The sequence below is a fragment of the Scylla paramamosain genome, chromosome 20, assembly GCF_035594125.1.
Source record: "Scylla paramamosain isolate STU-SP2022 chromosome 20, ASM3559412v1, whole genome shotgun sequence".
Lineage (NCBI taxonomy): Eukaryota > Metazoa > Arthropoda > Malacostraca > Decapoda > Portunidae > Scylla > Scylla paramamosain.
Genome location: NC_087170.1, coordinates 17,016,495 through 17,032,661, shown reverse-complemented (window position 1 = coordinate 17,032,661; position 16,167 = coordinate 17,016,495). Strand labels below are relative to the sequence as shown.

General features: G+C 40.1%; 1 protein-coding gene across 6 annotated transcripts in view; it reads left to right on the top strand.

Moving 5' to 3' along the window:
* LOC135110495 (very long chain fatty acid elongase 4-like) overlaps positions 1-16,167 on the top strand; it is a 37,606-nt gene that overhangs the window by 3,363 nt on the left and 18,076 nt on the right. For 4 of the 6 annotated variants that reach the window (XM_064022861.1, XM_064022859.1, XM_064022858.1 and 1 more), the window contains exons 3-10: positions 274-461; positions 724-804; positions 1,649-1,820; positions 3,946-4,073; positions 5,352-5,501; positions 5,797-5,925; positions 12,371-12,447; positions 12,645-12,745. In XM_064022861.1, the coding sequence (XP_063878931.1) occupies positions 274-461; positions 724-804; positions 1,649-1,820; positions 3,946-4,073; positions 5,352-5,501; positions 5,797-5,925; positions 12,371-12,447; positions 12,645-12,745 (1,026 nt within the window). Of the gene's footprint in view, positions 1-273; positions 462-723; positions 805-1,648; positions 1,821-3,945; positions 4,074-5,351; positions 5,502-5,796; positions 5,926-6,281; positions 11,642-12,370; positions 12,448-12,644; positions 12,746-16,167 lie in introns of those variants that run through there. The other 2 variants (XM_064022863.1, XM_064022864.1) reach the window with 2 other exon arrangements.

Here is a 16,167-nt window from a genome sequence, read left to right as displayed (position 1 = left end):
CACAGACTGCCACGTGTAGGGACGAAACATTTGGCTGGATCCCCACTACTTTCAAAAGACTATTCAAAGTCACATGGGTTTTTAAAGGTGCTCTTATTTTCCTGGTGACAGATTTCTACACTTTTAACAGCAGAAACACTTTTGAGAATCCAGCTCACCATCTTTGTAGTCTTTTGGTAAATAATCACTGTAAGAAATCAAGGAGTTTCTGAATAAGGGCCAAGATCCGACGGCTTCTTGCATCTGTATTTATTTTCCCACGTTCCCTCTCAGATGACCGCGTGAAGGACTGGCCACTGATGTCCTCCCCGCTCCCGACACTGGGCTTGATGGCAGTTTACCTTACCATGGTGAAAGTGGGGCCTAGGGTGATGCAACACCGCCCACCCTTCCAGCTAAGAATACCACTCATTGTGTACAACCTAGCTATCATGTTGCTCAACCTCTACATTGGTGTGGAGGTGAGTTAGTGGTATGTGTGGTGGTGTGTGGTGGTGACTTTTCTCTTTAAAATCTGTGGCATATTTCCATGTGAATATTTCCTGCATCATTCCTGTTACAATTTTGATGGTGCCTTGATGGGATGTAATTGAGAAGTAGCAGTAAAAGAAGAAGTCAAATATTGCCAAGTGAACATTAGCCTTTAATTCTTGAACTTAGGTGCTTGATGCAGCTTTTTACATGCAACAGATAATTTAGCAATGTACCTGTGTTGCCCCATAGCTGGCCATTGTGTCGGTGAGGCTGCGGTACAGTTGGTTCTGCCAGCCGGTTGACTACTCCACCAATCCGGATGAAATGAGGGTAAGCATTCAGTGTGTCATCTGTAACAGTGAAGCTTTGAAATATGCATCTTTTCATCTCTTGGTTGTTGCTGTTATGCGTCACCACAGCAGACCAACCTTCTCAACATGCTCAGTTTTCAGCTTCTTCCTCAGTCACGCTCACTACAAGCATGTCTTTTGCTGCATTCATAAACCTTCTCTCAGATCTTGTTTTTCTGGCTGAGTAGATTCATCTCCAGCATCCTCCTCCCCACACCCTCCTTGTCTGTCCTCCTGACACACCCAAACCACCTCAGTCTTGTCCTCCTTATCATGCCTTAATACTTTATCTGCTATCATATTTCTCTGGCATTCTACTTGAGTGCTTCACCTTATCCTTCCATATTACTCTTTTTTCATGTAGTCTTATTGTTTCAGCACATTTAATCACTCTGTATTCTTTAATGCTTTTAATGCCTTCATTCCCTTAAGGCTTTACCATTCCTCCTAGCACTTTACTTCGTACTTGTGTGCATGTTGTATCATCCCACATTACTCCTCTGTCACTTGACTCTGTTGTTTCCACACTTTTAACCAATTAGTCCATCCTTTAATGCACCTCGTCTTCACACTCTGAGCCTTCTTGAGTCACTAATGTAATGGGTGTAATGTAATGGGCTTAGTATATCTAATCAATTGGTCATTCCTTTAATACCTTGTCTCCACAGTTCAAAGCTTCATTCCCTATTTCATCACTCCACCTCACACTCCCTCCATCCCTCAGATAGTGAAGTTCTTGAAAGTACCCATTATCTTCACACTTCAGGCCTTCATTTCCTCCTCCACACCACTCTTCCACTTCACATCCTATCTTGCTCCCTCAGATAGCTGCAGCCCTGTGGTGGTACTACATCTCCAAGTTGGTGGAGTTCACTGACACACTGTTCTTCATCCTCCGCAAGAAAACCAACCAACTGACCTTCTTGCACATCTACCATCACTCCACCATGTTCTGCCTCTGGTGGATTGGCATCAAATGGGTCGCTGGTGGATCCTGTGAGTGGAGTAATTGTGGATCAGGTTGCCATACTGTTTTTTTTTTTTTTTTCTATTTTGGTGTTTTAAGTATTTTTTTCTTTCCTTTGTGCCATAGTCTTTTCTTTATTTCTTTATTTTCAGTTTTCTAGTGTTTTTTGTTTTTTTGTTTTGCATTTTGTTTCCTTTGGTATGTCTTTTTTTTGTAATTTTTTCTCTTTTTTCTTTTTCTTTTTTTGTGTGTGTTGTTTTTGCTTTTTGCTTTTTTTTATGCGTGTTCATGTTTTTATGCTTTTTTAGTATTTTTCTTTTTATTTCATGTGTGTTTATTATATTTTTTTTTTCAACTTTTTTTTAGCTTTTTTCATGTGCATTCTTTATGTAATCAATCTTACCAGCTGCTTTTATTATTCCCTTTATTTATGATAGCTTTGCAGACTTTTTTTTCTTAATTTTTTTTTTTCAGCTCATTTATAACTGGCATTTTGTAGTAGGTGTGTTCTGTTTACATACAGGTCTTCACTTTTCTTAGTATTTTTATTCCAGATTCCAGTTAGCTATTAACATTTTTACATTTAAGCTAAAGTAAATTTCATAAGGCTTTTTTCTTCATATGCATATTTATTTACATGCACAATAAGTCAGTTTCATAATGGCTACATTTATCTCTGGTAGTAATGCATTTCCTGTTGCTTATATTAGAATAACTTGCCTTGTTACTGAGTTTTTCAGTGATGAGAATAACCTTTTCAGTCACCTGTTGGTATTCACTGTCAAGTTTTGGTACATTAACAGGTGTACAGTTCCAGTTTATGTGTGTGGCGTTGAAAAGTTACTGTTTATCATGTATTGCCTTTCACTAATTATTATCTTCAAAAGGTGCTACTTGTTTTATTTAAAAAAAGTTGTCATTTATCTTTTTTTAACTAAACATTATCAACTGACAGTCTATATCTTTTAAAAAAAACTCATTTATCTTGTGTTTTACCAGATAGTATCTAGAAAAGAAGCCAGTGTCATTAAGTATTGCCAAAAAGGTTGTCATTTGTCTTGTCACGACTAAATATTATCTCCATGGTTGTCTTCTCTTTTCAGGATGCATCTTTCACACACGATGTTTGCTGCATTGTCAAACAAATCTATTATGTACATAGTTAATGAAAGAATCAATGTTCCTTTAACAACATCACAGTTAAACAAAAAATTAAATTATTTTTGTTCTTGCACTGGTTACTGTGGTGAAATTACATAAATTCTCTATCATTTTCTTTGACATTCTATTGTATGTTGTTTTCCTCTATGTGTGTCTCTTAAACAGTATAAATCACAATTAGGCCTGGAACAAACCACACCTGTCAGCCTCTCAATGTACCAACACCATGCCAAGCATTGATGGGCTCACACAAAGACCAGCCAACCTAACTAATTTTTGGGGTGGACTAGGATATGTTAGATTAGGTCAAGTTACATAACCTAATCTAACCTAATTTTACCCAAGAGAGGTTAGGGTGACTGGTCTTCATGTGATCCTGTTAATTTTTCCTTTATAGCACTTTTTAAGACCTCCAGCACACACAGTAGATAGATTACTAAGCTGCCAACACACCTTCTACATTTTATCGACACACCCAACACACACAGTCAAGTAGAGGGAGTGTATTCAGTCCTCCCACATTAGTAACCTTTTCTGTTTATCAAGCTTTTATTCAGCATAGCCTGTATTCTCAAATGGTTTATTCTGCCATTGGGACTATTTTCAAACGATATAAGAGTTGATTTGTTGAGTTTTCATGGTGTTTCATCATATGGTACAGAATCCCTCTTTAACTGTCCCCAGAAAACCCAAAGAACATAAGAAAACAAGAGAAACTGCAAAAAGCCGTTAGGCCTACATGTGGCAGTCCCTGTATGAAATATGCCTACCCATTTCTACCTATCATCCTACTCTATATATTTTGCTAATCTTATAAAGCATCCTATTGACTCACCACTAAGGACCTGATTACTGAGTCTGTCCCAGTGGCACCTTTTAAACATAGTTGGAATCAAATGCCAAAACGCTTGAGAATACAGATCCATGAACAATTGAAGCGCATTGCCCTCCCTTCCTGGAGCGCCTCCTTTTAACGCACCTCAAATGTTTCAGCCTTTTTGGCCGCCATGATGAACAGCTTTGTGCACGTGGTCATGTATGCTTACTATGGCCTTTCCGCCTTTGGCCCAGCGGTGCAGAAGTACTTGTGGTGGAAGAAGCACATCACCTGCATACAGCTGGTAGGGATGGACTGCTTGTTTGGGTTGATCGCTCTCCCCCATGTTACCTGAAGCATCTTTGGGACTGAGTCTTATGTGGCCCTCCTCCTCCTCCTCCTCCTCCTTCTCCTTCTCCTTCTCCTTCTCCTTCTCCTTCTCCTCCTCCTCCTCCTCCTCCTCCTCCTCCTCCTCCTCCTCCTCCTCCTCCTCCTCCTCCTCCTCCTCCTCCTCCTCCTCCTCCTCCTCCTCCTCCTCCTCCTCCTCCTCCTCCATTATCATCACTTTTTTCCCAGTTGGCAGAGACTTCGTGTCAGGTTAATCTTGCCATTTCATTCTGTTTCTGATCACATTGAGGTCGTTCTTATTTTTCATTGTGCTCTGTGTTGTGTCATTAATTTCATGTTTGTTTCCTGTTTCTGTGAGGCATCAGAGTGTTAGGTAGGTAATGCAAGATTTTCATAAGAGAATGAGTGCAGCATTTGTTATGGGTACTGTTTAAAGTATTGAGAGATAATATTTAGTATGTAATTTGCTTTGAAGAGTTTTTTTTATTTGTGTGTGTGTGTGTGTGTGTGTGTGTGTGTGTGTGTGTGTGTGTGTGTGTGTGTGTGTGGTTTAAGGTCATGTGAGGTACAGATCTGCTGCTGTATGTTGTCCCAAAACAGTTCATTCATATATAGTGAAAATGATTATGTTAAGTCACCCACAGTGCACCTCCTCGCCTTCACACCCAACACAGAGGTGGACGTGTTTTGAATGGAGAGCTTCTACTGACTGACCATTCTTCCTTGCTTGTTTTGTGTCTCGGTCCTCTCACATGTCATGGTTTTCAAAGCTTAATCACATGGTTGTATAAAATTTCACCACCTTTTCACTTTATCACCTTATTAACGTGTGCTGCATGGGTGAGGCAAAGGAAGAAGATTGGGAGTACTTTACTAAAGGAGTTTTGTGTGTATGGAAAAGTATTAGATTGATGCAAATGGTTTTGTTCAAATAAAAGTCATTGTGTGGTGTGAGGTACTGTGTGTGTGTGTATGTGTGTGTTTGTGTAAGAATGCAGAGCTAGAATATCTTTCCACTTGTCATCTGCAAGAAACAATCACCATAAAAATTTCTGAATAAATGCCAGTTTTCCACACACCAAGTTTCTTCAAGGAATGGAATGTTTACTAATACAAGCCCAAGTGTACAGATAGATAAATATTTAGCTCTCCTTCCAAGTGTTTTAGAGGGAACATAGACTGTGCTATTTTTGTGAATCCATAACAGAGACAGAGATTCACTGCCTGGTTTCAGATCCAGTTTACCAGTGCGGGGGTGCTGGGGGCTCGGGCCATCGTGGTGGGGTGTGACTTCCCCCTCTGGATGCAGTACGCTCTGGTGGTATACATGAGCAGCTTCATCATCCTCTTTGGCCAGTTCTATGTCCAGCACTACAGGCTCAAGGTAAGGCTCCCCACCCACTCCTCCTCCAGTGCTTCTGTTGAGATTGGCTCAGACAAGTAAGTAGATAGGTGAATATTTATAAGATATACGTACAAAGTGTCCTGCTTCACTGCTCTTCTTATGTGGGCATTCCTAAATGAGTTGCATTAGTGATAAGTAAATTTAGTTTATTTGCATTGAAGGTGACTAGAAAACTACATAGAATACCATGGGAAGTATAATCTTGTATTTTTCATTTTCTTTTGTGGCAAGTGTTCCTAAATGTGTGTCTGTGTTTGCATTCCTCCTTGAATAGCAAAAGAAGATGAAGGGGAGCAAGAATGGCACCGCCGGCCATCAGGGAGGGGCTAACGGCATCACCCACAATGGCGTGGCCTCAGCCAAGCAGCACATGGCCAATGGGGTGGTCAGGCAGGACGGACAGGTGAGGCTGGCTGCTGCTTCTTTTCTTCTCCTTTTTCTTTTTTCATGTCTTCCTTTCTTTCCCTCAGTAGACTGTCATCAGTTACATAGGTTCAGTCTTTAAATCTTTGACTTATAAAGCTTGTATTAATTGAGTCCTGTGAAATCTTGAATTGGTTTACTCTTACACACACAGCTGATTAGGTGTGCTGTCTACTGAGGAATAACTACCTAGGAAAACTTAATTTCTTCTCATAACTTCCTAGATTTACCATTTACTGAGGAATAAATTCTTGGAGACACATTATTTCTTCATGACTAGACTTGCCATTTAGTGAGGAGCATAAGACTTCATTTCTTGACACACGCCTAAATCAGGGTCACAAGGAAGGGTCGGGCAAGAAGTCAGGTGGCGGTGGGCAGAAGGGCGGGCAGCGGGGAGGCAACGCTCGCACCAGGGGCCAACTGCGTCGTGAGGGCCGGGCACGCCATGACTCTTAATGCTGCTCCACTTGTACCCTCCAGAAGGCATCCATACACCGACCAAGGCACTGAGTGGACGCACATGTTGGTGGCACTGGCTTTGTGTGTGTGTGTGTGTGTGTGTGTGTGTGTGTGTGTGTGTGTGTGTGTGTGTGTGTTTGTGTACAAGTGAGTGAGTGAGTGAGTGTGTGAGAGCTCTTTCCATACATTTCAGACTTCACGCCACTGCTCGTCACAGTGAGTCAGGGCAAGGGGTGAAGGAGTCTGTAGTTGTAGTCATTAATCATTAAGGTGATCTGGTCAGTAAGATAAACTAACTCGTTGGTTGTCAAGTTGAAAGAGAGAGAGGTTAAGTATTTTATTGATCTTTTAATCACTTGTTACTTACACCAAAGGCTGCTTGCATACTCTGGTGGTCTCCTTCCACTCCTGAATGTGGCATTCTGCAAACTGGGAAGAAAGTTATGACAGTTTATATTTTGAGATTTATAGTATTGTTACTTTAATAGATTTTTGTACATGTGTGTCTTATTTATAAATATATATTGCTGTACACTTTGAAATGTACAGTGATGTGGGAGATGAGTGCACTGAACTACATGTCTGCTTAGAATGTTCATCAGGAAGAGAAGTCACATTACTGATGTACATGGAAGTAATGATGAAACGCATTTAGTTGAATAAGAAGGCTTTGACTACCAACACTTATACACTGTTGTATTGTGTCCACATTCCTCAGGATGAGAAAGACCCAAGTGATGTACTTTGCAGTACTCAGAATCTATTAGTGTCTCTCTATATGCCGGGCTGAGATCCCCCCCTTCAAGGGAGATCACCCATTCGTAAGACTATACCTTCTCTCATCATGGAAATAGAGATACAGAGGATGGTGTTCCCTGTCCCCTTGTCCCTGTGAGTCACCTTTAATGCTGTACAGGGAACACTGTGGCGGTATTCTTCCACTCTGGCCACAGTGTGCGACCAAACCATCTTCCTACCACTGAGGGAACACTAAGACAGCATGGGTGAGACACACACACATATGTGTGTTGTTAACTATGACACATGATCTCTCTCTTGTTCTAAGACGCAGTGCACCTTGATGAAGTTGAACATCACTGCCATATCCAGTTTTTTACTTCACCCAGTCAGTACTAGTCCAGCTCTAGATACATGATAATGGATTGAGTAGTGCTCACTGCTGTGCAGAGTGCATGGATGACTGTCTTGAAGCTCAGGATGAGTCACTAAACACTGAGCTTCATTCATTTATTCCTAGTGTTAGTGTCACCTGCATTGTGTTGCAGAGCAGTTCATTTCTGTGCTTGAGTTTGTGCCCAAAGTGTGTGTGTGTGTGTGTGTGTGTGTGTGTGTGTGTGTGTGTGTGTGTGTGTGTGTGTGTGTGTGTGTGTGTGTGTGTGTGTACACATGGATAACACTATAATCCATTTTGCTTGTGTTAACCATTGCAATTCACTTCCACTCTGGTTGCTGCTGTGGAGGAGTCAGCAGCTAGGAAGGCATGACTGTGGGGCTGGTGTGCGGTTGTGAGTGAATTTATATTGTTAATGTTTAAAAGTTGAAGCTAAGTTAAAAATTGGTGTTTACTGCTCAATGTGCTGTTATGGTGAAGAGGAAGAGCATGAAAGGCATTGAATCTTACAAGATATTCTCCACCATAAATGATTAAGGAGGCAGACAAAGTATATATTTACTTTGTCTCCTCCATGTTCTCTCCCAGGCTTATGAAATGACCTAACATAAGACATAATTTTAACATTAATTAAAGATGCCAATATGAAATGTACATTCTCACTTGTTTTAAAGAAGTATCATTATGCTCTGATCTACCAAAAAAAGTATTGTTACATTTTATGTTAAGTGATATAGATATTAAGATTATTATCAGAATTATGTCCATTTTTATTCATGGTTGCTTCAGCTCACTTCAAAGCACCATGTGTAAATGATTGGTAGCCTCCTTCAGTGGATGGCTTGATGCAGACCATCACATGCAGTTATAGTGTGAAATTTGAAGAGGAACAGTCCACAATGAAAGAATTAATTGATCCTTTTTGAAATAATTTTTGGGACTGTGTGTTTGGTTACTATTGGACATAATATTAGTGTACAAAGTTAACTGATTTTACATGACAATTTCAATCTTGGTAAGGTGTGTTGCGGGTGTTGTGGCGTGACTTGTGGCATTCTAGCTTAGCTTGTTTTTCTCATTCCTGTAAATATTGACCACTGAAGTGAGGAAGTGCAGCTCTTCCAGAGAGTCTGCTGATTTGTTGTGATGCATCGACTTGAGATTGATGGCATGTTGGAAATTTAGTGTAAGGGATAAGTATTGCAGGGCACAGCAGGACCTTGTCATTCCATCTGCCTGTGATGTACTTGGCAATGAAGTGATGATGCATGTACGTCCACTCGTTGCTGTAAAGACACTCCTGAGTTCCTTCGTGCCCCGCCACAAGCCAGGATCTCACCATGGGATGAGAGGGAGAGCAGCCAGCAGCTCTCATCCCATCTAATCCTTGGCTGGCAGGAAAGCTGAAGGCCAGTATTGGGTTGTGTAGGAAACTAACATTCTTCTCTACAGTATTACATGTTAATTTTTTCTTAGGGGTAATTGAATTTGTTGAATTTATCCTTTTATGTTAGAGGGAGACTCAAGGAGACTGGTACAGTGGGACCACATGTGATTTGGGGGCCAAAGGGTCCTCAGGTGCATGGGTTTGAATCCAGGCCATGGTCTGAGGGCAGGAAGGGCATCCATTCGTGGTAATGGTTTCCAAATGCCAAATCCAAAGTCCTTCATTAGGAGGCACCCTCCTGGCCCTGATACAGTAGGGAAGTCAGACAAAAAAAAATGTTCAAAATGTTCGAGGGAGACTATTACTAGATCAGTTTTGAAAAAGGGAAATTACTTTATCTGGTAAATTCTTTGTATTTTCCTTTGAAATGTACTTCAAATTGTACAGTGTAACTGAAAACACATTGAAAGGAGGAAGTGAAGGAAGGTACCACCAGTGCTCATTGCTTGAGTCTCAAGAATCTCCTATCACGTTTCAGAAATGTGTATCTTTTAACAATTTTATTGCAAACTTGTATTTTTATCTGTGTCTCAGGATTTTCTCAGTATATTTAGTTACAGGCATTGGAGGTGAAATTCAACAATGCACATTTTTCATCACCCATACATTCATGCTTGCATTGCCATTCTGTTTGGTGGCTCCTCTAAATAATGTGTGTGCTGGTGAAGTGACCACGTGAACTGTTTTGCATCGGATAAACTCAAGTAATTGTAATGCTGAATAACTTTTGTTGGCGACATAAGGTGTGGCTTTTCATTTTAACATTTTAAATAAGTCATTTTTCTTCTTCTTCTTCTTCTTCTTCTTCTTCTTCTTCTTCTTCTTCTTCTTCTTCTTCTTCTTCTTCTTCTTCTTCTTCTTCTTCTTCTTCTTCTTCTTCTTCTTCTTCTTCTTCTTCTTCTTCTTCTTCTTCTTCTTCTTCTTCTTCTTCTTCTTCTTCTTCTTCTTCTTCTTCTTCTTATTATTATTATTATTATTATTATTTGTGGTATGGTATTTCATTTTGATGACTAGTCAAGTGATTTTTGAGGACTTGTTTTTGATTTGAAAAGTAGATGAGTGTGGTTTTTTGCACGGATTTTCATCTTGATAAATAGTCAAGTGGTGTTTTTCAGGTTTGGTTATTCATTCTGATAACTTGTTGAGTGTGATTTTTTGAAGACATGGTTTTTGATGTGTGATTTTTGAGGTGATTTTTCATTTTGATAACTAGTGGTATGTGATTTTTCATACCAGTTGACATTTATAAAAGAATAAAAGGTATCTTGGGTCTTATGTCATATTTGAAAGTGTGTTTGTGTGGGTGTGGGTGCTTGTGGGGGTTGGTCAGGATATACTTAACATCTTCCTTGCTCCTCTTCCTTGTTCCCCTTTTCACTTGCTTTGCTGTATATTTCTCCAGCCTTTAGACTTACAGACTTGAGGCTAAAGGCATCAGTGAGATGGGAGTGTGTGAGAGAGCCACATGGGCAGGCACCCTCTCATCTGGGGTAACAAGGAGGAATCCATGGCAAAAGTGATTTGTTTGGGATGTGAGTGGTGAGGGGAAGGAGGTAGCGATGGAAAAGACAAAACTTAGTCATCTTTTGTCAGATACCATTTTCCTCTGGCTAGTCAATCTCCTCCATTTGATCTACACTTACCACTGTCCCACTCCCACTGCCATGTCATTCTCTGTACTATGCCATCTACCTTTGTCTTACCATAGTGTCACTTGACTCCTAAACATGTCTGCCTATTCTTTGTTCCACAAATTAACTAGGCAATTAACTAAATCAACAAGACAAATGTTACCCTCTCTCTGTCAGTCCATCTCATCTGCTCTTCCTTTATTGTAATCCTCATTTTAATTTTCATTAATTTTCTAACATATCAATATCCTCCATTTGATATGATTATTCACTAACCAACAGTCCTTAGTTGAAATGTCACCATCTCTAGCATCAAAATGTCAGTGTCATTATCTTTTCCATGATCTCATGCTCCATATGATCTCAGTTGGGTTGGCTCTTTCTCTCGGTAGCTTAGAAACTCAGCCAGCCAGTCACAGTATTAACTTAATCTCTGTCTCTGCTTTACCTTCTCTTCTCAGATCATTTTCATTCTTTATGCACCATTCTTTACCCATTCTCATGCTCCATAATGATCTCTACTGTGGTGCTTCTTTCAGTAACTAACAAACTCAGCCAGCCAGTCATAACATTCATCTAATCTCTCACTGGTCTAATTTTTCTCTCACTTTCCAAACAATTTTCAGTCATGTTGGTTAAGGAATTTCAGGGGATCTCACAAGAACCATTAATTCTGATCTCTTCTTGAATTGTGTGCTGTACAGGATGCAGGATACTCCTATGTAAGGACGGAGAACTTTACTAGGATCTCCACGGGTCTTTTAAGGACCTTGTGGACTTGTTAACAGATGCAAGGTCTTGGTGGTAAGCTCAAAAAAAATAAAGGGGTATATATGATACATTCCCTGTTCATCTGTGTTTGTTGGGCATTATTGATTACCTAACTGTATACTGTCTATTGTCCAACCTTGAGTCCTCACCTTCCCTGCAAAAAAAAAAAAAAAGCTTGATTTCAGTATTGTGCTAATGTATCTAGTCTGCAGTGACAGTAGGTTTGTAGGAGGAATTAAAAATATGAATTGTATCGTGTTCTTTTGTATTATGCCTTCCTGTTGTTCATAAGGAAGGATAGGTGAGTTCTTGCTTGCTTTCCAGAGTTTTTGTCGATTATGATCTATTCACATATAGATTATCATATTGTATCTTTTTATTGTTTGTTCTTGATATTTTTTGTTTATTTCCCGAAGATCAGTTTATTTTCCCATGTTTGCTATGATTTTTGAATGGTTCACTTTTCTTAGTTTGTGCTTAATGTTTTTTTTGTTTCTGACTTCAAAATGGTTAACTTTTCTTAGTTTATTTTTAGTGTTTTATGTTGCAATGACTTAAATGGTTCACTTTTCTTAGTTTGTTCTTAGTGTTTTATGTTGCTATGATTCTTAAATACTTCATCTTTCTTAATTTATTCTTATATATACCTCTATCATATTTATTCTTTGTGTTTTATGTTGCTGTGACTTTAAAATTATTCACTTTTCTTAATTAATTTTTAGTGTTGTATGTTCCAATGACTCTTAAATGCTTCATCTTTCTTTGATTTATTCTTAACGTTACATATCTATAAATTTTCACTCAGTATTAGGAAATTACATTAGTCATTGGAGGTCATTTGCTCTTGGACTCATTATTACCTGGACACCATTAGTAAAGGTTCATCAGGGCAGGACGATTACGGTAATGTGTTATGCATGAAGCTAATAAGTGGGAAACTCGCTGGGGATTTGCCATTAAAAAAGCACTGCATTGTTTCCAGGTGCTTCTTATAATGTGCGTCGTCTGTGCTGCGCAGTTAACGATTAGTACCATCCATATAGAATCAAGGAAAATATGGTAATGCTTGAAAGTGCTGTTTGAAATCATTATGAAGGAGTATTTTGATTATTAGTGTACAGCTGAGAGATCTTAGTTATATTTTTCTCTGGAAGATTGATATCCTATTTTTTTTAGCCGTAGATGGAAATACGCGAGTCAGTTCTTTATGTGGAGATTAACATTTTATAACGTTATCTTTGTATCGCTTATATCAGGGAAGGAGGAAGGCGGAGGGGTGCAAGGGGAATGCTGGCGGCCTTATCTCTATCAAAGAGGACTGAGACAAGGGAATCTGACACCTTTTATAAGATTGGAGGTAAGTTTCACGACTCGCCCCACCTTGATAGCAGCAGTGTGTTTGTGATGGTCAAGGAAGGCGCAGGGTGGTGTAGAGTCCTTGGTGCAGGGTAACCCCCACGTGAAGGCCGTGTGGTACTTGGTTACTTTGAAGTAGAGATGCAAGAGTGACTGGACAGAAAAGAAAAGTTTCAGGTTTGGTAAAGTTAGGGGAAATGGTTCTTTATGATTGCGTGATGGAATATTGTTCGAGATTAGGTTGTTGTTGTTGAGTCAGTTGGGAGTTTTAATATATCAGTCATAGTTATGGACGATAAAGTTAGGGAAAAATGGTTAATTGGCTACTAGATTCTTTTACTAGATCGCCTTGGTGTTTCGTCAATAGGGAATTTTAGCAATATATCAATCACAGTTATGGGCACGGATGATTGGTGGACATAGGATAATTATAACACACAGGCAAATTATATATTATACCATAACCACCACGAGTATGCTTGACGGCTTCGTGCAACTTCCATATCAAACCACAAAGACACGAAGGAAGCAGCAAAGACACCAGGCCTACACATGGCAGTCCCTGTATAAAACATGCCTACTATTTACCACTTACATCAAGCCTATATTGATGGACCCCGGGAAGTGATGATGGTAGAGGAGGGGGGGCGGAGGGGAAGGGGGAGGTACTAGTACAGCTAACAACATCAAAGGGAGCAGCTAGAGGGAGTAGAAACCATTAAAACCGTACTCTAAAATCTTTACTTTGATCGTGTGTTCTCTAGCCGGAGCTTTGAACTCGTAATTCAAGACAGAAAGAAGGAAAAAGTTGTAAAAATAACTCGGTATCATAAGGGCGATTGATTCTGGCTACTGCTACCACCACCACCACCACCCCTACCCCCACTAGCACCACCACTACCAGGACTTGTTTTTCTTTTTTGTTCTTGTTCTTGTTCTTCTATCACTTCTACTACTACTACTACTACTAAGAGAGGAGAAAGGAAAGAGAAGGGAAAGGCTGGGAAAAAATAATATAACTCTTTCTTCCTCATCTTTCTTCCCCATTCCTTCCTCCTTTCCCTTCCTTCGCCATCAGCGGTAACACTTGGGTTATACACCTTCCCACGCACTCCTTCCCCTTCCCTTCCCGTCTCTCTTCCCCTTTCCTCACACCTCCCCTTATTTCTCTTCCTCCAAATCTTCCATCCTTCTTCCTTTTTACTTTTCTTTCATTTTTCCTTCTCACTTAACTTCTTTTCGTCTTTACTCTTCTTTTCCTTTTCCTCTCCTCCTCCTCCAACATATCTTACCTTTTCTTGTCTTCTTCCTCTTTCTCTTTCTTTCCTTCTCGTCCTCTTTTTTTATTTCCTTCCATGTTTCTGAACCTCCTCCTTCCCCTTCTTTTCCTCCGTCTCACTTCCTCCTCCCCTTCATTCTTCCCGATTCTTTTCCTCTTCCCCATCTTCTAATTTGAGCCTAATTATCTTTCATCTTTCTGTTCCTCTCCCTTTTCCTACCTTTATTCCTACTTTTTCCTGTTCCCCACTTCCCTAAGCCTCCCTAACATCCCTAACTATTCTTCCTTATCCCCTTAACACACACACACACAAACACACATACGTATCTTCCCTTCATTCCTCCTCTCTCTCTTTCTTTCTCCCCCTTCTCACCTGAGCTGAGTACAACGCAACTTTCAGTCAGGAACGGGAACATAACCCAACCATATTGCCCCCGCCAACCTAGCGACCACTGACGGTAACAATAAGCACCTTCTGTGGGAAAGTGTTACGTTAGAAGGCTGTCTGTGCATGGGAGAGTGAGTGGTTGGTTAGTGAGACTCGCCATGCAAAGATAGGAGGGGGTAGTGTTGGAGGTGGAGGGGTGAGGGAGCGGGTGAGAGATGTAGGGGTGTTTCATAATGTTTGGAAGTGTGTTTGGTGTGTTGGTGTGTTTGTGTGTGCGTGCGCTATCTGGTTACATGTCTGTCTGTCTTTCTCTATACGTGTCTGTCTATTGATCTATTTATCTATCTGTGTATTAATCTCTAGCTGTTTTTTTTTATCAATTTGTTTATCTGGCTGTCTCTTTTTCATTATCTATCAATCTATTTATCGATCTCTCAGTCAACTAGTGTATCTATCATTCAACCACTATATATATATCAGTCAATTTATCTATCTACCTTTTTATCTACTTACCTACCTACCAACGCATTATTCAACCCTTTCCTTCCTTAATTTATCTCTATCAATCACCTTACCTCATGCATACGTACCTCCCTGCTTATCTATATATGCGTATATCTATCTAACCATCTACACCTGTCTGCCACACCCGTACCACACACCTGTCGCCTTGCACTTACTTTCTACAAATACATCACATTCCTTGCCGCGCCTCACGACCGTAAGACACGAGGTGGTGGTGGTGGTGGTGGTGGTGGTGGTGTGGGAGCGTGGGAGGGAGGGAGAGCTGTTGACAGAATGTGGTGGTGGTGTAGTGGTGGGAGGCCTTCCTTCGGTTGTATCCTTTGGGAACTGTGTAGGTTGTGATGTGAAAGTCCTTTTGTTAATGTGGATTATTGTTGTTTTTTTTTCGTGTTTGTTGTTGTTGTTGTTGTTGTTGTTGTTGTTTTCTTGTCTTTTGTGATTATTTTATTGTACTTTTGATTTTATTACTACTACTACTACTACTACTACTACTACTACTACTACTACTACTACTGTTTACCTTGGACCACCACCACATTCGTAATATTCCGAAGCAAAACTGGATATTCATCACGATTGATTCATAAATGGACGGTGAAACATGTCCTCACGCAATCCTCCTCCTCCTCCTCCTCCTGACTGGAATGACCATGCACGCCACCACCACCACCACCACCACCACCACCACTCTCGGTAGGATGGTGGTGGTGCTGGTGGAAGGAAGGTTTCTGCCTCACTTCAACTTATCTTACATTTCTACTATCGAACTATTGACCAGTGGACGGCATGCAGCCAGTCCAACACCAGGGAACCACTGTGCTTTGGGGGAAAGGTGGAGAAGTTTGGTGATTGCATTGTGTGTGTGTGTATGTGTGTGTGTGTGTGTGGCAGGGTTAGAAATGTATAAATTGATAGAGCTATAGGGAAATATGACGGAAATGAGATGAGTTAGATAGTAAATTGATAGGATGTGGTAATAATAATAATAATAATAATAATAATAATAATAATAATAATAATAATAATAATGCGTAAAACAGCAACAACAACAACAACATCAAGAAAGCAATATTGAACTACGATTCCTTATCACATCAAAATTCTTCACTGGCTTATTGAAAAATGAAGGTAACAACAGCAACAGCAGCAGCAGCAGTAGGAATGATAGTAATAGTGATAAAACAACAACAACAACAACAACAACAACAACAACAACAACAACAACAGCCAT